Genomic DNA, 24688 nt, shown 5'->3' with positions numbered 1-24688 from the left:
AAATAAATTTTTTTAACTTCACAAATGGTAAATGGACTTTATTGATCTAGCACATTTCTAGATTTGTAGATCACTCTACCCACAAACATAAAACTTTGCTGATAACACAAACCAGGACTCCACGTGCAGATTCCAACAGTTTCCCTTTTTTTTTTTCTAAAACCAACATTCACTGAACAAGCAGCCGAACTACATCAATACATAAAGTTCACATCAGAGAGCGACATACGTAATTAACGACTTACCTCAGATGCTTTGTCACGATGAGTTTTGCTTTTGTTTTATTCCAAAACTCTGGTAAAGCCGCTAATCTCGATTTACTGGCAGTCCCTACTAAAACCTCCGCTTCCCCCATTAGGGAATAAAAGGTGGCACAGATAATGTTAAGATGTAGTGCTATAGATTGTTGTGGTTTTAGACTACAACTGCATGATTTCATGTGGTATATTAACTCTAAAAGTATCAAATGTTTTTGGTGTTGGTGCCGTAAAATAAAAACAACGTTAAGCAGTTATAAACTGATCCGTTTATTTCACTGCTCACCACAAATACGAGCATGTTCATGTTCCTGTAGGTTTTACTGTTGTGACCTTACAAACAAATATACAAACATGTTCACGATATCATGAGAAAGCTTAAAAAATCAAGATGAAAATGACCAATTAAAGAATTCGGCTTCACTTTTGAACTGATTAATGAGGTTCTGCCTGTAGTGTCCAAAAGATATACAAACTGTGCCTAGAGGTCATGAAACTGAGCAAACTACTCTATCCTATTTGTCTTTGCAGTTCAATTCTGGGTGTTTCGCATCAGTTGACATATATGGCACAGGCTGTGGCTCCAGTGAACTGAGAGCTTCATGCTGGGATGCAAAACCGAAGCCTCTCAGCATCCTGACCCTAACTGTGTACGCCTAGATCGTATAGCTCCTCCCTTGGCTATATAGTGTCTAGTTAAGCTGGACTTCCATCAGATGACTCCCCGCTGCATTCCCTTGTTCCACAGCCCCCCTTACTGCAGCCTGGACACGAAGAAGAGGGATGCCGGCCACCAGCAGCGCGTCTCTGTGGATTATTTTGCTCCTGGGCTCCGGCGTGTGCGCAAGGCAGCGCGCCGAGGCGGAGGATGAGGAGTCCTGGCCGGAGAGCATGTCCAGGGCGAGGTGTGCGTCGCGGTGCCTCAGCCTGCACAGCGTCGCCGCGCTCTCTCCATCGCTCCAGGTAAGGACGCGGATGGCACCGGAGCGCGCGGGGCTTGGAGCTGCCGTGCGCTCAGAAATGACGCGCAGCAGGGTGACAGGAATTTAGCCAATATGTATTGTCTTGAAACTCATTCAATAGGAACACAAGGGCCACATAAGAAATCTCTCACTATAGCATTTTTATTTTTTAGATTTAATTAACTACAAATCTTTAATAAAGACAGTTTCAGTGATATTTTGTGTTTTGGATGTTGATATGTACCTTTTCCTTTTGTGCACAGCAAATATTTGTTTTTGTTCATATGGGTCAAAAGTATGACCTTTGAGGCAGGAAGTGACCAGCATAGGTACTTGTAGTATTGTGTTACACTTAAATGGTAATTCTGTCCACTTTCATTGTCATCAATCATCACATTGTATGTGTATAGCCTATATTCACAGCTCACAATTTGCCTCATAGGACTAACGAGGTGCAAGAGGATCCGGGTCCATTTAGCCACTAGATTAGCAAACAGGTATGACACCAAGCAGGTGACTTCATGTTTGCGTAACTCAAGTAAAAGTGCAGACAATTTTCCTTAAGAATGTGTTTTATGCAGTATGAAAACATATTTATAGTTATTTGAGTATCCAATAAATGACTAGAGACTCAGACAAGACATAATAATGTAGATGGCCAATAACGGCTATGGTAAGGTATTACTGTAGACTGTAGAGCAACAAATATATATCGACTATCTTTATATCCTCTTGTTATCTTCCCAAAATCCTGTTAATTTTTTAAGGCAATTGAAGATTTTTCCTTTTAAGATCTTTCTTTATTAGCTCACTATAGTGGAACGTGGAAACCATGCAGCGCATTGAAGGAAGAAATGCACAGCACAGTGATACAAGTGTTAATCAAAAGGAAAGCCTGTTTAAAAAAAAGATACTATTCTGAGAATAACTTTGAATTAGTTGCTTAATTTGTGCACTGTCATTACACTCTTTGGAGTGTTAGAAAACTAAGACGAAAAGTCCTATAATTAAAATAAACAGAGTCTAATTACTTGAATCAAAACTTCTCATTTCTGAGATCTGCATCCTTGGTCCTGGCAAACTTAACAAGATGCTAATAGTATTTATGTGGTGAGTCACTGCTTTACAGAGCCAGGGACTCAAATTAGATTTTAATTTATCAGGCAGAATCTAAAAATACCTTTAAGAAAATATTTTAAAAATGCAACATTGGAATATGTAATATATAGCTCAATTCATAATGAGTAAATTGCACTGCTGCTGCAAAAGTCCTTTTTCAAATTGGAGGAGTTGACAGAAAGCCTTACATGTTTATAAATACGACTTGTCATCTTGATTATCTTAGTCATACAGATCATCTAGTAACAGTCTCTTCGCACACGCAAACACACACACAGACACACACACACATCGCTTCTTTTCTCCCGGCTTCAGAGTGATGGTGACAGCATCCCTGCACACACTTAGACCAATGATAACAACGCAGAATGATGGTCCAGTCCTGAAAAATAGGAGAAATCCGGCTAAATCATGAACCCCTCTGGGATTTTCTGTTGCATTATAGCTGCATGCTTTTAACCCTTTACAGGTGTACCACTGGCTCAACCCCCAATCTACACCTCTGATCCAAGAGCATCTGATATATCGCTCTTCATTCTTTGCATTCTTTGCCTAACCGTGCCCGGCATTCAGGAGAAGTGAGTCAGAGAGAGTTTTGTTCGGGGCCAGATGCCAAATCGATGGCTGCTGGAGTGTGAACCACTCTCACATTGACCTCATGGATGTGGATGTGTCGGGTTGGAGGATGTCTGGGTCAGACCATAACTGGAATCATCCCTCCAACCCTCTGAGTGTTGGGTGAGGCAGGGTCAGTGTAGATGTCCAATTGTCCCCTCTCTGTCCGCTGAAACAACAGGACAGGTTGGTTGTGGGCCTTTGCGGCTGTATTTTTATGCTTTGGTCCACTCAGAAAAAAGTTGGGACTGTCTTTGTGAGTGTTTTCCAGATTCCGGGGGACCCAGTGCTGGAAAAGGCCCTGAAACAGACCACGGTTTATGACTATTTATTGTGTAACAGAGCAGTGTGGAGAAACCCCACATTTCCAAAGGCGCCAGAGTTCCCATCTATTCTGCACTTTCAGTTTAAAAGCACATGCTGTTTTTCGGTCCACACAATTTCACATTTTTACTGTTGTATTCATCCCAATCCCAAACTCTCAGATAATTGTTGTGATGCCAATCAGCAATTGGTTCCTTTTCTTCGACATTTCTAGTAAGCTCGGCTATAAAAGACCTTGTTAAAGTCACTTCTTATTGGCCGGACTGTTTCCACTTCCAATTAATGAAGTCCAATATACACACTGTGGCCACTTTAATACATCGTGTAGTAATTTGTTGTGGTTGTTGGAATTAGGAATCCATTTGGTTCCAATGGAGCACTACCCACTCCTGATTTGTGACTATCCTTAATCAAAAGTGTACTGGTTTTTAAATGACATTGTAAAGTGTCTCCCTGCTCACCTTTCCAGTATCAGATCGTTCTTTCCGTTGTTCCAAAACCGACCACTGGTAATTTTCACCTATTTCACAAAATGATAAGCCGAATTCACTATCGACTTTTTTTTAACATGAGTGCTGTGATTCTACTCCAAGTATTTCAGGAGAGATCATAAAAAAGCGTGCACCATTATCCACATTTGTATACCACCGTCACATAGCCCTGCTGGTCTCCACACACTGAACACTGGTCTCCAGACGTGGATACACAAATTCGTTTGTTTTCGTGAAAGTTCAAATCTTAATGTGACATCAGTGGAATTATTATGATTTATTTCCCCTATAATTTGCATCATCATTAGCAAATGAGTCTGCAATCAGATTGCCACACACCAACTGCCACACAGGGCACTGGGGGTATAATGAAGTCTTCTTGGCCACAGAGGGAGTTGCCCATTTAATTGGTTGTCAACCAGTCTTGGCTCTTTAGATTACACAGTGCCTTTCAGGGTGATATCCACTGGTAGTCTTCACCTAATGAGGTCCATGTGGTGTGTTTGGGGATTTTTACAATAAGGAATATGAGCCCACACCAATTGGCACCCGAGCAGTCACAGTGTCCCGATATAATTGTTATCACTGCAGAGAGCTGCCTGGTCAACTCTGTGTGAGCGGCTCCACTGGAGCATCGCGCGGTGATTTGCCGGAGTGCGGCTCGGTCAGACTTGAGGAAGTTGAGCGAGAGGAGGAGACCTTCCCTCCACTAATCCCCGGCCCCAGAGGAGACAATTTAACTCAGCTCTCCATCCATCACGCTCTATTTATTTATTGACGGCGCAAATGTCAGTGTCTGAAAGGCCACATGCTCTCGTGTCCAATCACCAGCACCCGCAGCGGTGAATAATGCCAGCCCCAGTGTAAGTACATGATGGAGGATGGTTCTGCCCATTTGAAGATAGTTTCTTTAATCTTGATGAGTTGTTCTTGTTGTCATCAATCCCAGAAAAGAAAAAGGAGCATCAATAATTCAACCTTAAATGCAACTTATTTAGCCCAGTGCCTGAGGAACTACTTTAATGCTGAAATCACTGAAACTTTAGTGTTAAAACATTGTAGTAATTGAAGGATTTGTTTATTATTGGATTTTTGCATATATTCAGACGTGTATGTTTGGGTTAGGTATACTGTTTATAGTTAATGTTTTAGATTTCAACACAGGCCTTGTGTCGGTGTTGTAAAGAGAGAGTTGTTTTCACGGAATATGATCTACGGTGTTTTTTGGTTCTTTTTGTCCTTCCCCTTTTCTTTCAGCTTTCATTAAAACAAAGCAGTGAGTCGTGGCACCGGATGATATGCTCTTTTATTACCCCACGCACACACACACACACACACACAAACATTCTGCTGTTTATTTTGACTGATTTAATTCGACATCCATGATCCTGCTGCACCCGAACACAATGTCACATTTCTTTATCAACAGCCGGAACCAACAGGCCTAGAAATATGAGCCACTTCCAGCAAGTATTAAGAACTGGACAAATTGTTGGTGATGGTTGTGTGTGGGATTTTATGACATTGAATAATATAGAATAATGGCAGTTATGTGCGAAAACAAATAGATAATATTTTCAGGAATACACTGGTGAGTGTCCATTTCACACACAAACAATCCAAATGATTAGAAATCAGCAGTGCTGATGAGACGCCAGTTTAGTCATGCTGTAAATAATGAAACAAAATAAATGAAATCTATTGTGCCACCGTCTCATGTGACTCGATTAATGATCCAGGTTCTGGGCTCACTATTTTTTTCCAAGGAGTGCCCTCAGGCTCGCAGCGGGGGAGCCATGAAGGACACAGAGTCTCACAAACTGTGCAGGAAAAACACTCATTTGTCTTTATACAGAGGAAGAGCACCTCTGTGAACCCTGTAGCTCTGTGCTGTTCCCTGAGTGAACTGTAATTATGTTGCCGGTCTCTGGGCCCTGACATTGGTAACCTATAATTAAGGACTAATGTATTTTCTCTGCACTTGATCAAACTACGACAATGTATTTATTTGTGCTTCTGTCTTTTGTCTCCCTCCTTTTCATTTATCTCTTTAGAATAACGGATCCTTGGGCTGGTGTCAAAATCATAAGCAGTGTGCGAAGGTAGGTCACTTGAACTGCAGCATCACTTCTGTCCAGCAGCCGTAGCACGCAATGACTCGTGTTGATTGGACGCAAAAGATCAAGTCATGTGAGGGTGGGGGGAATAAGTGGGAAGTCCACCGAGGGACAAGGTCGGGGGGGATGGAGGGGTCAACCAAACATCAGGCTTAAAAGCAGGGGGCCGCTCTTTCCTGTTTCCTATCAGTAGTCGATGGACGAGGTCGTTTCCTGTAGCCGACTTTAAAGATGGTAAATGTGATGGATTTGGTTTTTACTCAGATAGGAATATATTTATGTTAGCATCCTCTGATCTCACTAAATCCACACGGTTTTTAAAAAGCATCACTGCCGCCATGTTAATGCCTGACGAGAATGCCTGATGTCAGTCTTGTCAATACGCCTGATTTCGGGTTCTTTCTTGAATCATGTCTCATCCAAACCTGCTGACCAACAAACAAGGGGGGCGCAACACAACTTCCTCGGTGGAGGTTGTAAATGCAACAAAAAAAACTTCAGGCACCCCAGGCTACCCATAGCTCTCATTTTTGTAGCACTATACACGACATTGTGTGTTCACTTTTACATAGCTGTCGTATCATCTGTGCATTTATATATGTTTCATTTGGCTGATCAGTGTAAAGACTGAAAGTTGTGTTGGACCGGTGATTTCCAGTGTAATAAATCACTCTACCTCTATGTGCAGGCAGATTATGTGTGTGTGTGTGTGTGTGTGTGTTTGTGTGTGCCTTTTGCCGCAATAAATCACCCCACATGCAAACCAGTGACAGTGTGCCTAGTGTGTGTGTGTGTGCGCACGTACAGACCTGTATGTACCGATACACGCTGGTGCACTGTAGTAGTTATTACCCATTTCTCGGGCTCCATCATTCATCGCCAGACTTGGCCCCTTTACTCTCGGACGTGCCATACATCATCGCCCCTCTCCCAGCCAATACACCAACACTCACGAAAGAGGCAGTCAATAATGGATGGGATACATGCCTGGAAAGCACGATATAATGTTTATATCATAAAGTTCCCGTCCCCATTCCACTCTGGCTGTGCGACTACTTACCCCTGGAGTTTTTTTTTTTATATTGAACAGCCCCCACGAGGAATATGGTCTTCTTGTCGAGCAACGCAGATATTAACACGCCTTAGCAGCCTCTCACTTTGGGAACCATGCGATCCCACTGATGGGTAATTGTGGTGACATGCCAGGGCATTAGACGTCTCTCCAGCTGCATTATTAAGAGCTTGCAAAAGGGAAATACGCTGGCCCGCTAATGAGCGATCACAGGGAGGAGATCCTTTGCATGGCAGCGTGAATTAGTTCATGGTACCAGGAGCCGCTTCATCCTATCACATGCTAAGGACAGCAGTGTCCTTATCAGTGAAAAACAAATAAGGCAGAGGGAAATATTACATCATACTAGTGGTTCATGTGCTTACATAGTTAAAACAAACAAGATCAGAGTAGTTGTGTTTATCTACTCATACCACAAAAGGCTGTCTGTCCTTCTGTCTCATTGTGGAATGTATATCTTGAAACACGTTCATCTCATCATCGTCTTACTCGCTACACCAGTGAGTCCACAGGAGCTTTTGGTCACTTCCTCAGTAGCAGGTTGTCTTCAAAATAAAAGCACAGTGTACATTTTGTTGCTGCGATGCTTCACATCGAGCTGAATTACCGAGGAAAGGTTGTAAATTACACCACAGAAGTAAATCATTCTAACGTTTTTATAAACTACACTCATGAATAGTAATACAGCTGTTACGTCCCTAAGATGTCTAGGGTATGAGGGACAAAGAATTAGGAAATAAACCGGGCCAAAAAACAGGAAGCCTAGGATGTGTTTTTTAAATGAAACAAGCATTTATTAAAAAACACCTAACACTGCACACTACTCCCCACTGGAACACTAACACTAACGCTCTGCTCAGGGTCTTAATTGGCCACACCCTGATGCCAGAGTGGCCTCAGCTGTGCCACCCACCTGGAGGAGATGAATGAGAGAGAGAGAGAGAGAGAGAGAGAGAAAACACGCCACGTAACAACAGCCAATTCAGTAAAAAAACAATTTACAAAAAAAGAAACCTCATTGTAGATAAACCAGGTAGGCTGGACACACAGTTTTTCATACTTCACTCTTCACCATAGACTCTTTATAAACAGCTCTGTAATGTCCAACATACAAACAATAAAAAGTGACAGAATTGTTCTCCTCTTTAATAATAAGGGATCATTCTCAAGTAGCATTACCACTGATCAAGTAAACAGCCACATTTCAAACAGGCAGGTTTTTGTTTTAGGGCTCTGAACAAGTTAAGTAAAAGGAACAGATCATATGTGTATTTGATGGAACTGATAAAATAGACGAATGGATGGATAGATAGATAGATATATAGATAGAAGCATCCTTAAACTCACTTTCTGATTTCTAACTGCACTTTTTAGCAGCTTTGGGTTTGACGCGTGCCCCTTCAAATTTCACCCCTGTTTAACCATGGCTAATTGTGAAATGACAGGCTCTTACGTTGTGATGTGAAGTCAATTTTCTCCACTTAAATGAATTTACTGCAGAGCAACGTGGGCCTCTGTGCACTTACGCTTTCATCAAGCTACAACAGAGCTTATAATGTAGATGTGGGAAAAATGTGTCGGGGCTGACAGGTGCTCTCTTAAGTATTGCGACTCAGCTCGCGACGTCCTGATCAAAGGTCGTTTTGTGGAAGTTGCAGCTCGACTACGTCAGCCGTGCTGTTCGCTTTGTTCGGAGGCATTGTTTGTTTTGAGTGGTTCTTCAGAGACGTGATCATTGGGGTTTGGATTCTGATGATCGTCTGGATGCTGCGGAAGTTAAAAAAACCACTGTGCTTATATGAACGGTCCCTTCACCTCAATCACTGTTATTTGCATGCTTAATTTGGCCTACCTTTAATTTGAAGGGGTTTGCGGATGATGTTTTGGGTCAGGGTTAGCAACACAAGTTCAGTTAAGTAACGAAAAGCTAATGTTTCAGGCAGCATATTGGGGTTTGTTTAGGGTGTATGTGTCATTCATGACAAACCTATAGCACCAACGAAGTGTTGGATCAAGCAGCAGGAATTAGGAGGATCAATGGAGGCGTATGTTTTAGTTTTTTATGTTCATGCTCTTGAATCTCGTTGTCCTTCGAAGTTGACATCTTTGTCAGCATCTTCTACAAGTTTTTAATCTTTCGCGTGTTAGAAATGTCATCAATGATCCGACTCTCTTGCGGGGTATCCTGTGTTCTCCCATGGGCTCACTCGGACATTATGGAGAGCTTTCACTTGAGGGTTGGCAGGAGAAACGTCCAGATAATTTCAGGAGATTAACCAAAGTTCACTGCATGCCTTCAGGCATCTATATCGTAATGGTTATTTTTTTGCTAATATGCACAAAGAAATTCAGGGAGACTTTTCCTGAGGTTCAAATTTAGGATTTTGGTCACAGTTGTACGGACATTAATGTACGATATAAAGTCCGGTAAGTACGGAATAGATCGATAGATCAAAATGTATCTTTAGAAATATTCCTGGGCCCTTTGTTCGAACTAGATAATTGCTAATGTGGCAGTCCCAGTGTTGATACGTCCCTCTCCAGCTCCACAGCTCAGAGAGGCCTGATCAGAAGCGTGCTGAGGCTTGTTGCTGTGAGACATCCCATCACTTTGGCTCATGACCGCTTGGCCCTGTGTCTTCCTCATGGACCCTGGTGGTAATGAGTGCTTGTTAATCCTTCTGTCACTATCTCCTCCAGGCAGACGGCCATTTGCAAGTGCCAGTGTTGATTAGCAACACACTCCCACACAGTGCACTTCAATTGAGCCCTTGAAAGGGACTCAAGATGGAACTACTGTAGAATCAGGGCCGTGAATTGAAAATGTGTGTTTGCACTGACATGGGCCTTGTAGCTCACAACCTAGACAGTTGGCATTGACTGTGGTGTGAAGACCTTCTTTCAGTAGCACTCAGCCGTCATTAGTGGACTTCAATAGTCCCTGCGGCTTTGTTGTGATGTTTGACTCAGAGCCAGACATCCTTTTCTTCCACTCCTCCTCGCCTCCAACTCACACTTTCAAACCGAAAACTTGCAAAATAATTTGCTCGTGGTTCCTTCCTTGGCCTTGCCTGTGGATGTTTAAAAGTCTGGAGCACTTTCAAAGACAATGCAAGTTGTTGAAACAGGAAGCAAGAGACAAACATGGGGCCTATTTCCTCTCCGAGGGGTTTGTCTGGGCAGTGAATCAAACAGAGCGCCACAAGAACAGCATTTTGCACGGTCAGCAGAGAAGTTGTTCGTCCCATTATCACTGGTTGGTCATGGAGGAGTGGTGCACGACTGCTGCCAAAACGCACACACAAACAAATCAGGCGCGCACATACACACGCGTACAAAGGGAGAGCTTCGCGCGGCCGCCAAATAAACATCAGTCATGTTCTGTGACCTAAAAGATCAGCTTGGATCCCCGAAACCAATTTCAATTTGAAGACAAAATAACATCTCTTGTCTTCCTGTAAAGAGGAACTGAGGAGCTTTTTCTCAGATCTCTCGACCACATCACAAAGTTCGCTGCAGTCAGCTGTATTTGTGGTATAGTGGAAGAGAACGCTTGATTTAAGCTTGAAATGGGGCGTAAAAGAGGTCCAACGGGAATGGCACTGGAGTGGGAGCGTCAGTTCGGATTAGTTGACAAGTCCTCCGCTGGAGACAGAGGAGGGGAGATGGGAGATGGCAGGCCTGGCACAGGGATATCAGACATGCTTCAGTACATTCTTCATTGCAAAGCAGCAATAGCTGTACTGCATTGTGTCAATTTGGCAGCAACTTTTGTTTTCCCCCTCTTCGCACTTACCTTGTAGTGGTACTGAGCAAACCATTGGACTGAGGCTCTGTAGTAACTAGAAAAGGCAAGTGCAGGAAAAACACTAAAACCCAGGAAAATAATAATTACTAATTATAATAGAAATTGCACATACTGTATGTATTAATATATTGTTAGTCAAAGTGAGTTGGATAAATATGCAGAAACTACACCCTTCCCCAGGTATGTGCTACACACATGTTTCCTCGGGTACCCCCAGTAGCTTGTGATAACTATAGAGCTACTGTAACCAATGGTATTTGGATTCTAGAACACCATCCAGAACTGGGAAGAGGTTTCTAATCACTATAATTTTTGGGGATTTTAGATTCATAATGCATTGCCATGGCTCTTTCTACAGAAAAAGAGAAACAAAAATCTGTTTTAAGAGGTCAGGTAAAGTAAAGTTACAATGAAATGAATCAAAGCAGAAGCATTAGTGCTTTTATTTTGAAGCACTAACTCAGATCGTGTTAATGAAGTGACTTTGAACAATGTTTCCCGTTTCTCACCTGGTAGATACCTTTCGGCGGAGTTGCTTTATTCTGAGATCAGTCACAGCCATAATTTCCCCATAAATAGCCAATGTATTGTATTTATTTATTCACACACTTTATCCCAATAACTAGCTTAGCTACATATCACCGTGCCGCTCATAGATGCACTGTATGAATGTGTGTGTGAATTGGTGTGTGGTAAAACCCTGTAGTGTAAAGCTTTGAGTGGACATCAGAACTAGAAAGACTCTATATAAACACAGACCGTCTAACACTTATTTTGAAGGGGATTCAACATCATGACCTGAAATTTGGTTGAGTTACATAATCATTATAAGAAACAATTGTCTGCTTTTACCGTTGGCCGATTTCCATTGCTCCTGTGCAGTTTTGAGTCATAAGTGCACATTGACTTATGTAACATGTAACATTACCATGATATTATAGTGATTATTTCGCATTAGATGTATTTATCCGGCAGAAGCTGCCATCCACAGAACAACTGACAAACAACACTGGATCTGTTTCTATATCTAATACAGGAATGATGCACATTGACATGATTACAGCTCCAATGTTCCCATGTTAGTAAATGTCCGTGCTATAGCTGACTAAATAGGAAACTACAGATGTGGGAAGAAATGTAATATAAAAAGAAGATATAAATATATTTGTTATGCTTCAGTGCCATGTTATATTCCTCATGTCAGAGTCGGTTGAGTGTGACTGAATCATGATTTTAATTAAACGATAATCGCAGCGAGCTATTAAATAAAATATTATTACTATCAGCCTAATTCATTTTTATTATATCAATTAATGCAAAATAATAATGGCGCAGGCTTACAGAGTTGATGGAGTCTTGTCACATTGTTTTACGACAATTGAACCTACATTTGGGATTTTCCATATGAATGCTTTAATGCTCGACTGATTGGGCTCATGAAGGACTGGGGGGAGGGGGGGGTCGGTCTATGAAGGAGGGAGATGCAGAGCTCTCAAACTGGCAACGTTAGCGGCCTGAGGCTAACTCATTAGGGATCTTCTGTAGCTTGTGTGTAACAGCAGCCATATTTACAAGGACGGCCTTTTTTCCTACCAGTTTATTCATAGTTTCCGTCAACAGTTATATCTACCACACACACACACACACACATAAAACACTGCACAGCCGTCAGGCACGGAGAGTTTGGGTCCAGTATCCTGTCCTAAGACACAGAATATAGTCTATCCAGCGTATTATAGGTCGAATCCAACTTGTAAGATGTGGCTGGAAAACCTCCAGAGAGATGCTGCCCAGAAAATGCCCCGACTGGATCCTTTCAATTTGAAAGGAGCAGAGGCTCTATTCCTTGCTCTCTCCTTACAATATAAAATTGAGCCCATCCACTTTAGGGGGCAAATCCATTTTTGGCCTGCTTGTATTCGTGTTCTCATTCTTTCAATTTCAATTCAATGCTCGACGCTGACGGCCACAGGTGAGCATTGTAATGCAGTTCAACTGGTAAATGGAAAGCTTTGTTCTCTGCCTCGTTTCCCGCTTCACCACAACAGTCCAGTGCGATGTCCGCACGAGCCGACACTGCAGCAAACTGCCTGTCAGCCTGACACAAAACATAAAAGACCCCAAGATATTTAAACTCCTGCACACGAGGCAGAAACCTGCCCTGAACCGGAAAGGAGCTATCCAACCGACTCCATGCCGACTCCGTCTGCTTGCTACGCAGCCCCACTCCATGGGACCACTTTACCTGGGGAGGCCCTAACAGACAGATCTCTGAAAACACAACTCCCACGGATCACCAAGAACCAGACACTTGTGTTGCTTTGGTTTCTAGAAGTTTGGCTTTTTTATGATGGGAATACAAATTATATATTTCCAAGTTAACATAATGAGCATACACTGAGGATTACGAGATCATAGTTGACCCAAGTCGAGACCTATTTTCTTCTATAAACGGCGACCTCTTCCCCACAGACCTCGGTAAACAAAAGTTTGATCAGAGTTTGGGGTGCATCTCTAACTTTCAGACATTTTGGCATGTCCTTGCGATGCTGCTGTACATCCCTCCCCCCCCCCCCCACTGTTTCTCACCACAGCATGAAATTACAATCAGTGTACACTCGTTCCCCTCTGCTGCCTCTGCTTACGGTATAGAGGGCAATGCTGTCAACTGTCGGCTGGCTCGAGAACAGCCTGAGAATGCAGGACAACGTTTTCCAGTCGTTCCTTAGGTTTAAGTGTCTATGCTTAAACTGTGACACCAGCTCAGATTGCATTTGTTATCATATTCACCAGATTAAAGGCTAAATTATTCAATGCAAAATATGAATTGATAAATCCTACCGTTGCTAATACATGTTTTTTTATAACCCGGAATACTGTCAGTGATTTTCTTTTAGGATAAGCCTAATTCTTAGTTCTGAGTTCATGTTAGGCCTTAGCTTACTTTGAGGACAAGGTCACATCCTTGGCAGTGTTTCCAAGATTTTGATGATTTACTTAAAAGAACATACATTCAAGCCACATACACAACAGCTGGAAACAGGACACCTCTTATATTGAATGAAGGAGGAAGGAAGGAAGGAGGGAAGGAAGGAAGGAAGGTTGGAAAGGAAAAAAGGAAATAAGGAAGGATGGAAATAAGGAAACACGAAAGAACATGAGAGGAAAGAAAGAAAGGAATGAATAGAAGAAGAACAGAGGTATGAGAAAGGAAGCAAACAGGGAAAAAAGAATGGAGGGAAGGACATAAAGAAACAAGCAAGGAATGAAATAGGGAACAAAATTAGGGAAGGAAGGAAGGAAATAGGGAAGGAAAGGGAGGAAAAAGGAAGTCAAATAAGGAACTATAAGGACGGAAGGAAAGGTGGAAGGAATTCAACAGACCAAGAAAAACATTTGCTCAGAAATGATCAAACGAGCTCTATTCCTCCTGCATCTATATTTATTGTTGTTGATTTAAAAATACATCTCAAAAGCAAGCTTTCATCTGAAGATGGCAGGGAGAGGTTAAGCTTTTTTTCGGTCGGACCTGCTCTGGTCAGTGCTTCACGCTTTAAAAACAAAACTCTCAGTCTGAGTGATTCCTTCTAGCATGTCGGAGGAGTTCTTGTTACCTGAAATAAAGATGTTAGCTGGATTAAATTCTCTTTCAACGCAGTTCATTCAAAGGGAAGAGAAGCTGGCTGCCAGGGAATTGTTTTGCCTTTGATCAACTAGAAAGTCATATTCACCTCCAAATCTCCTTATTCAAATGCGATTGTAGCTCATTATTAACACTTGTCACTTGTCACTCCCTCAGTGCCTGGAGCCCTGCAAAGATACCTGGGAGATGAAGAGGAAGAGCAATTGCAGGGAGCTGTGCGAGGTACAATGCAACACACAGTCACACACTATGCTGCTGTGTTCATGGACCGAAAAACAGCCTGGGGCCATTATGTGGAAATATTGATTTCATATAAAATGTATTAAGCCTGAGCTTGTTTTGGGCAAAGTAAACAGAAGGCTACAGTCGATAGGGGTCTTATGCAAACACCTCAATTATTGGATCCAGTTTGAACTCAGAATGTTTGTGTGTCTGTCTTGTCGAATGATGTTGTCATTAAATAATCTTTTATACTTAATCAGAAATCTTTAAAAATATTATTTCAATCAGATTTACATATTTTTCATATTATTTCAACTCATGCATGAATGTTATATGATAGACTTACTCTGACCTGGACTTTTTAAACATTCAAACCATCAGAAATGTTCTTTTTTATTATGTCAGTAAGAAAAAACTTATTATTGTTTCTTCTCCTCAATCCTTCTCATTGAATACATATGAATGCATAAACCAAGAAGCAAATTAACATTAGAAACAGTTCAAGGCCCAACAGGGTAATACTACTGTAACGTTAAGTACGTTACCCAGCCAATGGTGCTAACCCATCTCCCTCCGATACGTCTAGCGGGTGTTTCCCAAGAAGCACTGGGAGTGCGTGACCAGCTGTGAGTTCCTCCAGTCGGTGCTGGCGTCAAAGCAGGGCAGCTGTCCACCTCCGGAGAGAGCCAGTGGCTTTGCGGCGGCCTGCGTGGAGAGCTGTGATCGCGACCAGGAGTGCCCGGCTCAGAAGAAATGCTGCTCCAACGATTGCGGCCACACCTGCCAGTCCCCCAAAGACCTCTACAAAGGTTAGCAGTTATTTATTCAGAAGGCCATCGATCTAGTGAGCCGAATCTTGTTTTTGCTCAGTGGTAGGTGAGTGACAAAAGCCAGTGACGGTTTTACATTTTTTGATGAATCTGCATAACTATACCGTGAAATTTGAACTGTCAGAAACTTCTTGTCAACCCTAATAAGATGTCATCCCAAGTTCCCCTGAGGGCCTGTACCCAGATCAATGATGTAATTCCCATTTTGCTTGCTAACAAACAGTGCGAGTAACTCCCATTGTCGGAAGAGGGATTCGAAGAGAGCCGAGGCTAAACAGACAATGCGAGTTCGCGCCTCGCCGATGGTGACACATGACAGGCAGGGAGAAAGATGCTGGGAGAGCTGGGTTTGCCTTTTCACACTGTGGCACTGTGGAAAACTGTAAATCCGTGGAGATGGCTGCAGGAAAAGACTTGTGGATATAAATACATATAATATATCGGTTTGCTTACTCAGCAGGTTGATTTCGGCCATTTACCAAACATTAACCTGATCCTGGAGTGTATCGACCATGTTGACCTTCGACCCTTCAATCCTACACATCATCCCAAGCTCCCATTGTGTGTGGTTTGTTCCTCAGGTGCTCCCCTGAAGCCAAGGAAAGAGCTGGGCTTCGAGGAACTCTCCGACGGTCAGATGGTGGTGCGCTGGTCGTCCCGTTTCAACATCTCAGCGGAGCCGGTGGTCTACATCTTGCAGCGGAGGTGGAACTTTGGCATCCAGCCCAGCGAGGACACTGCCACCCCGTGGCAGGGGGCTGCCCAGGTGAGTTCACTCAGCCCAATATACGGTATTTTATCAGATGTGTAAGTCCTGACATATGACCACCAGGTTTTGTTGTTGAAGACGTTTTGGTCCTATATGTTGGTACCTTGGATGCTCTCTGCTGGCGGCACTCTACCATGTAATTGTGCTTTTAGGTTTGATGGCACTGAGCCCCTAAAGCTTTTGCTGTAAAGGAGAGTTTTGATTGAGGGTAAAAGGTAATGATGCTGCACTGATGAAGCGTGGTGATCTCACTCGCCTGTGAACGGAATCACACACAACATCAAACCCGTAATGTCCTCTCTAGGCCTCCCTGTCCCACCAGTCTCATTACCCAGCACTGGAATACCTTTTGTACCTTGGAACGTGAAGATTTTGATCTTAAAGTGCTTGACTCACCAAGCACTTTATCAGGAACACCATAAAAACACTGTTTTTTTAAACCTCACAGGTGTTTAACTTCTCATCCCTGGCTATTCTTTTTCATCTTCTGAAACTCAGCAACAAACTGTATTTGATTTAGAAAAGCTTTTTTGTTTGTAATAAAAATAAAATGCTATGTCTTATGTTGCTGCATCTTTTCTTTCAACCACCTCCTTCTGATTCCCCCATAGACCACAGAGCAGGGGGCGAGGCTAACCGACACCAGGCCTGGACGCTGGTACCAGTTCAGAGTGGCCGCCGTCAACACCCACGGGACCAGAGGTTTCACCACACCCAGCAGGCACATCCACTCCAGCAGAGGTCAGACATGTGTGTGTGTGTGTGTGTGTGTGTGTGTTATTTGATTAAAGATTACATTAAAAAACAAAAGCAGACATGAATAAGAGAAATACTAAATCAAAGAGACGGGTCTTCGAACGGATTTTAAAAGATATGAATCAGGAATGTTTAGTGGTTTTAGACTGGTGGTGTTAAGAGATATTTAAGCTTTTTACATTTACACTCCACTCTACTGCCTTCCACCCTAACCCCAAGAGTTATACATTTAAACTACTGCTGAGCCTTGATTTTTGCTTTTCTAACTACGTAAAGGGAAAATCAAGTCAGTAATATTGGCGATAGTGTAATTGAATACTGTAACCATGCAGCTCCTCTGTGCCCAGAGCAGCAGGGGGTAGCTTTAATGAGAGACGAGGAGAGGGCATCTGAGAACTATCTGGCAGGGAGAGGGGTGATGGAGCTGGAAGAATTCCCTCGGTGTAGGAGTAAACCATTAGGGACCAGTGATCAGAAAAACTGAAACTGTTTATCTGGACTTTGAGGACTTTTTTGAACTGGGTAACATTGAACTGGGTCTATTTGATGCAGTTCAATAGTAATATAATATGAATAAAGAGACAAACAGTGCCTTGCAGCTATGGGGGCAGGGCTTAACAGCAACTCTGTGCCCATAGTTGAACATATCTTCATATACGTACTGTTTATTTATATTTTAACTTCCTGCTTAGGAATTAAAAGTAAAAACACAACACAACACAACAACTTTAGTTTTTTAACATTGGTCTGAGGATGGGCAGACCTCTGAGATGGCCGACATGCAATGTATGAAAAAATAGCACCAGTTAACTTAATCTTTTAAATATATATATGTATATATATATATATATATAATATATTTAAATTATATATAAGCCAACGAGGTGAACAGTAATAAAGCAAATTTAGTTTTGTTTTGTGAAAACCTTTTCAGTACAATAAACCAGGTAGGATGAATAAAAAAGACTGTATATAAAAAACTCACAACGTCAAGCACACAAACAATTCAAAGTGACAGGATATTGTACAAAAGGTTAGAGGAGGATTAAACTTATAATACACATTATTGTCATGTAAAGTACAAGCACAATACAACTCATGTGAAATGAAGGACTGGTCTAGAGGGAGAACTAACTCCTTGAAAACATTTTTGGGGAGAAGTGAAATCAGAGTTTTAGAAAGATGAATCAATTAAAATGTATTTATACAGTTTTGCAATGTGTTCAGGGTCGTGCATGTTTGTCATACACCATGACTCTGAGCATCTGTAAGCAATATCCTGTGACCCCCTCAGACCCCCCCAGTCCTCCGGCTCCTACCGAGCTGAGAGTGGCCAACATGAGCTTCGGCCCCGGCAGGGCGGTGTCGGCCAGGCTCCAATGGAGCACGCCTGCCGACCTGGACGTCCCCGTGCACCACTACAAGGTCAGCTGGAGCTGGACTGCAGTGGGACAGTCCCCCGCTTCATCCCCAACCAAGAGGAGGAAGACAGTCAGAGGGGTGAGGACAGACAGAGCTGTGCTTTGGAAATGTACCGAGGATGCTTGTTACTGCTTTGTCTTTTAACAGCGTGTGAAGGACAGGTCCTATAGATTAAGCTACACATGACCTGCTGCTAAAAATCTACTGTGGAACTACTCACAAGGGTGTGGCAATATTCAATTCAATTTTATTTGTACAGTGCCACACAATAATATGTATCATCGCAAAGCACTTAGGTTGTTAAATATAAATATTATATATAGATACAAAATCTGAATAAATGCCACTTTATTGTGATTTTTTTCAGTGTAAAGACAGATTTTTGCTGAGAGATAATGACAAAAACTATGATAAAAGTAGTAGATAAAAGTAGATAAAATTATTATCTTCACTGTGCGAAGGCATTATATTCATATATATTTGTCTAAATTTGGTTGAAATGCTATTGATGAAAAGTAGTAGACTTAAAAGCAAATTAATGTTGGCTCTTCTAACCTTTTTTACTTAATACTTTCTGTTCATTCGAGTTTGAGTTCGCTTCTAACAATACGAATGACTTAATAAACAGAGCCAACTTAAATCAGTCTCCTGGTAATGTACCAACCCACCCGTGGTGGAAAATAACAAAAACAAGTCAAAGCCACAAGACTGAGCAGAGAAACTTTGCGGGGTATGTCCACAACAGTGTGTTTCCCATGAATCACTGGAAGGAGAAAGGAGAAGATCCTTGTTTGATCTGGACCTTCAGACGATTCAGTTTTAGTCCGAAACCAAAATCACTGGTGTGAAATGAGCCGTGAATCAAAACTGAGTCCGTCCACGGTTCGGTTTGTTTCATGCGTGAAAACACTTTTATGCATAGTTTGGACGCATCGCAGGAAGTTGAGAAAGCCTTAAACAAGAAGCAGAATGGGACCGAGAAGCGCAGGAGGCTTCACCTCTGAGGATGTAACGTTTGAAGTGACGTCAAGAACCGTGGCTGAAATTCTGCGTGTGGAAAACCTCCAAGAGATATAAAATGTAATTGAACTTATGGCCGTGTGTGTGTGTGTGTGTGTGTGTGTGTGTGTGTGTGTGTGTGTGAGCAGAGCCAAGTGGAGCTGGACAGCATGCGCTCTAACAGGAGCTACAGGGTGGAGGTCCAGGCTGTGTCCTACTGGGGACAGACTCAACTCAAAGGACCCCGAGCCGTCCTGAACTTCAGCACGCAGCGCAGTGAGGCGACTTTCGAGTTTTGATTGTACAAGCTTGAAAAGAAAAGAAAATGTCTTCCTATCTCTTGCAAGAACGCTTGGTTCAAATAGTTCCTTAAAATCAAAGCAGCACTCCTGCTCCAAATGTTTCCTCTTAAATGCATTTCTATGATCTCTTGATTTTTTTCTCACACGTATATGGGAATAGTTTTAAGAAAAAACACCTTTGGGGGTTAAGGACTGATTCTTCTGACTTTAAAGTTTACTTCTTTGATCCTTCATATTTCAGAGCTTCGCTACATAGACACATGCTCGTCATTCAGCCCTTTCAACTTATCAGAGCGGATGGAGCGTAATAATCTTTTAGCTTTAATTCAAAATGTCATGGTGCCTTTCAAAATGACAGGCTGACATTATGAAGAAGAAGAAAAAAAGAAAAGACATGTTTTTATCAACTGTAGACATGAATGTTCCGGCTGATGCATCATTGTAAAACGGCGGAAATGATTTGTTAGTGCCCACTTTTTAATTAGTAGAAGTCTTGCTTAGCCCTGCTGAAGATAAAGAGTTACAATGCAAGGTCATATATTGAAAACTAATGGGGAGCATTCAGGCCTTGTTGAATAAAAGAAGAATAAAACTTTTAACTGGTAATATTTAGATTGTATCCTAAAAATCTAAAAGGCTTCCGTCAACATGGCTCTAATACTCAGTTGTAGTAACCTGTACATACAATTTTGTCAGTTAAAAAGCAGAGTTGGTTTGGGAGGGGTGACCTGATAACTGAATCAGAGCATATATGGACTTGGTGTTTGATTAACATTACCAGGGTATAGTACAAAATACCTCTCTCTCCCTCACACACACACACACACACACACAGACACACACATCTGGATTAACACAGTATGTCGTAATAATCTGGACACAACCTCACAATACATTTTGTCTTTTTTGTAGCCACCACTTCGGCCCCGAGCAAACCCACAGGAGACATTCTGGATGTGGGGACGCCGTTCTACCAGGACGGACAACTCCGGGTTCACGTTTACTGGCAGAGCAGCACTGGTATGTGTGTGCACAGTATGGCAGTAATGCATGGAAAACATGGATTGACAGGAAAACCAAATTGTAGCTCTGACATGGCTATGACAATGTTAGGTTATGATCAGGGCAGTAGCACCACAGATTCCCTAATTTGACCAAGAGGTGAGGGGAAAATGTTTTTGGGTGGTTTAACTATAAAACGACGAGAGGGGGATTGGACTGGTCGTCAGTGTGTCAGCATACAGAGACGCACAACCATTAAAACCAATGGTCAATTTGCAATCAAGTTTATTTGTATCGGCCATATTCAGGCATCACAATTTGTCTTTTTTTGCCTAAATAACTAAACTATATGAGCAACATGTCCCAGGATGGACGGAAGTACAATAGAGGCAACTGTGCAACCGAATACTTTACCAAAATAACAGTATATTACTTAATGATATACTCGTTTTCTAGTATAAGCTTGAGGTTGTATGGAAATTAGTCAATTGTTGTTGACTTGTTTTCTGACTCTGGTTAAAATTGGATGCTCCTCCTTTACATCCATTCCTTGCCTTAGACCTTTTGTCACAGGACGGTTTGTTCTTCTGTGACTAGATCCTTCAGTTGAGTTCTACAGGATCCAGTGGGCACCAGAGTATTGTGGACACAACCAGACCAGACCCATGGAGAAGACCAGCTCACAGGTAACATAGAAAGATTGTCACCGTGCACATGAAGGTCTAGAAAATGACGAGCATATGATGCAAAGTGTCTGAAATACACTTGCAAGGCACTGACAGACTTCCTGGACAGAGCAGATCACATTTTTAAATAAGTAATGTTATTCTGGCAGTTTGGGGACAAGCCATGAAGATGTTCTGTCTTTGTCTTCTCCAGGACAACTTTGTCAGCCTGCAGGGTTTGCTCTTCGCCTGCAAGTATAAAGTCCTCCTGCAGCCGGTCAGCAAGAAGAGTCGCCCTCTGGCAGAAAGCATCAGCTTCTTCACTCCTTCCTGCGCCACCGTTCAGGCCAAGAGTCCGAGTCCCATCTCCTGCCCCGGAGAAACACGTGAGACAATTGGACATTTTGGTTTTGAAGATACTGTACATGATGTTTGGGTTTTACCTTGCTCACCATTTAACCCCCGGGGCTGTGCTTTGTTTCCCCTCCAGCAGCGTCCCCTCAGAAGGTCCTGCTGAAGGCAGCCAACCTGACAGCATCCTTTGAGGTCCGGGCAGGCAACGTGACAGCCATCTTCAGCTGGGATTTGTTAAGGGTCCTGTCCCACCAGCAGCTGACTGGTTACCAGGTGACCTGGACAGAGCTCATCCCCACTAACCACCACAGCCACAACAAGCTGCCTCACAGCCTCATCTCCCAGTCCCAGATCCTACCCCCGGTCAGTACCGCTGTAAACTGTATATTTGGATTTTTTTGGATTTTTTGGCTTTTTTTGGCTTGTTTAAAAAATGATGTGTGATTTTCACTATTATGCAAAATGATTTCAACTGGAAAAACATTGCAAATATGAATATAAACACAAATGACCACTGGGGCAAAATGCAATAGCCCTTTTAAAGTGACAACATTTAATTTAATGTCACATGAAATTCATTTAATAGCAAACGGAAAATGAAAAAAACTAAATTAATCGAAACAGCTACACCGAAACTGAAAATGATCTCAGTACCTTTCAGGTTTTTCAATTTCACATCCATTTCAGAATTGTCTTCTAATGACATCTGTTTGTTATTGTGTAGTTTCATTTGTGTTTGTCTCTTTCCATTCAAGCATGACTTAATGACGAGCATGGAACTAAAAGAGACTTCTTTTAATTTCCTCTCTTTATTTAATTCTTTGATTTATAATGCAGGTTCAGATTTGTATTTTCCCTGTTGACAAATCTCAGTCTCCACTGGGCTGGAAAAAGGAAATCCTGTTTAATCTTCAGCTTCCTTACGATCCGACACACCTTGAGCATTCGATACTGTGTCTTCTTCCTCCTCCTCCTCCTCCTCTTCCTCCTCCACTCACTGCGGGCGTCTTTTCTCCTCACGTTCAGGACGGTAACGTTCTGGTGGTGTCAGACCTACACCCTGCCAGTCTGTACAGGCTGGAGGTGCGCGCCATCACAGGAGAGGGTGAAGGTCCTGCAACCAACCGGACCTTTCAGACTCCTGGGTACCAGAACCCGACGAAGCACAGTAAGGAAACACGAAAGCAACAAACCCTGCCAGTGAATTGAATCTTCAACATCCTCTGGTCACTTGGACCATTCATATAGATAGATTGATTGCTCTGACCTTCGAGATAGCACCTGTTGGTGTTTTAAAAGGCAAGACACAAGGATAAGGATTTAAATGCCACCATCAAAGTCTCTTACTTTCATTTTTGAAGAGAAACTGACAACTAACCTCATGTCTCTTGTCTGCCATCATTCAGGATCCAGGCTGAGGAAGCATCCCCACCAACTGCCAATCATAGAGAGGCACTGAGTCCAGACAGCCAATCAGCCTGCATGAACCGAGTCTCCCAACGTCAGGATGGTTAGAAATCCACAGAGCGGCGATCACCGAAGACAAGTGCAGCAGTTTGAATCCCTCCCCTCAGTGTCTTACAGTGGACTGGACCAGTCTCAAATCCTTTCCCAGTCCCCGCCCATGGTCTTATTACAGAGGTATCCCAGATAGTGTGATATCCTGATTGATAAATCCAGTTCACCCACTGCATCACCCGGAATCAGCCGTAGCATTTCGTGCCACTTGTTGGAGAAGCTGTATTTCCCATTGCCTCCCGTCTGAGAGATGAATCTCAGCATGTGAAATTGAAGTGATTTTATTATGAACATCATTATAGCATGTTGATTCAATAGCCATAGATTTCTATCCACTGTAGGACTGGGTATGGTTCGACCATTTTCCTAACGTCTGGTACAATCCCCTGCTGTCCTGTAGATGGAATTGCATGCCAACACAATGTGTATTGTCTCGTCAGTGTCACCGAGTGGTTCCTTCCTTTAAAAAAAACCCCCTTAAAACATTTCCTGCAGCTGATTCCCCGTTTCAGCCCTTGTGCTCTGTAAATGCTGTATATACTGTTTGTCTGTATTTATTAGTTGTGGTGTGTTTGTGTCTGGATGAGTGTCGCCTGTAAACACAACGCGTCTGTACTTTATGTGTGCTCAGCCTTTTGTAAACCTCTAGAGACCCTGTACAAAGATGTTTTTTTTAAACTGAAGATAAATTCCTCGTCAACATGAGCTCTTGCCTTTTTTAATATCGCATTATTCTATCCTTTTCCCCCCCCCCGTCTCCCACATCAGCAAATTCTGTTCGGTATCCAGTCGTGAACTCTGTCCTCGGAGAAAATGAATAATGATGGTGTAACCTGGCCGTATTCCTTTGGGGAGCAAAGTCATGAGGAAACAAAGCTCTGCACTCTCGTTCTTCCTCCATTATTCTTGAGTTTGTGTGCAGACAGAAGGTTTGTAACCCCCCCCATGGAGGGATTTAACCGTATGTGGAAATCCGGACGAGGGCTCCTCTACACGCACACACAAGTGAGAAAAACTAAAGGCTCAGCAATGATTGCATCATGCCACATTCCTGTGAATATCCACACTTAGATGTTCTTTTTTTGTATGTGTGTATGTGTGTGTGTATCACGTTTAATTGGAGGTTTTTGAGTAATTCTGAGCAGCACAGACTAAATTCACAGAGTCACAAAGCTTGTTGTTCTCCTCCTGTGTGTGTGTGTGTGTGTGTGTTAATGGAGCTCAGATGAAGTGTGTCTCCGTGATGGAGTATCCTCTAGCGCAGATGACTGACTGCACTACATGGCCGAGGCTGGAGGTTTCCGCTGGTAGTCCATTTGGATAAGGAATGGCTCAGCCTGCAGCCTCGTAAACATGTTTACCGAGGATTTACAACCATTTCAAGTTTTTCCCCCCCCGGCCGGCCTGAATATGTTTACCACAAAGCAGACAGTGACTGAGG

General features: G+C 42.6%; 1 protein-coding gene across 1 annotated transcript; it reads left to right on the top strand.

Annotated features, from left to right (window-relative positions):
* Positions 1 to 992: 992 nt before the first annotated feature.
* anos1a (anosmin 1a) lies at positions 993 to 23276 on the top strand. Its single transcript, XM_062380902.1, has 14 exons — positions 993 to 1220; positions 5823 to 5870; positions 14565 to 14630; positions 15217 to 15439; positions 16042 to 16226; positions 16841 to 16970; positions 18280 to 18485; positions 19556 to 19682; positions 20621 to 20728; positions 21308 to 21396; positions 21590 to 21761; positions 21866 to 22092; positions 22756 to 22897; positions 23136 to 23276. The coding sequence occupies exons 1-14, from the start codon at positions 1041 to 1043 to the stop codon at positions 23186 to 23188; spliced, it is 1956 nt and encodes a 651-aa protein (XP_062236886.1). The 5' UTR covers positions 993 to 1040; the 3' UTR covers positions 23189 to 23276.
* The last annotated feature ends 1412 nt before the right edge of the window (positions 23277 to 24688 follow it).

This window comes from Platichthys flesus, chromosome 22 (assembly GCF_949316205.1).
Source record: "Platichthys flesus chromosome 22, fPlaFle2.1, whole genome shotgun sequence".
Taxonomy (NCBI): domain Eukaryota; kingdom Metazoa; phylum Chordata; class Actinopteri; order Pleuronectiformes; family Pleuronectidae; genus Platichthys; species Platichthys flesus.
Note: the sequence above shows the minus strand (reverse complement) of the source record. Positions and strands in the feature narration are given on the sequence as shown.

Excerpts from the sequence above, each read along its gene's own strand:
- anos1a (XM_062380902.1), top strand. The coding sequence starts at position 1,041 with ATGCCGGCCACCAGCAGCGCGTCTCTGTGGATTATTTTGCTCCTGGGC. Across the intron at positions 1,221-5,822 it reads CGCTCTCTCCATCGCTCCAG|AATAACGGATCCTTGGGCTG; the intron begins GTAAGGACGCGG and ends TTATCTCTTTAG. Across the intron at positions 22,093-22,755 it reads AGTCCCAGATCCTACCCCCG|GACGGTAACGTTCTGGTGGT; the intron begins GTCAGTACCGCT and ends CCTCACGTTCAG.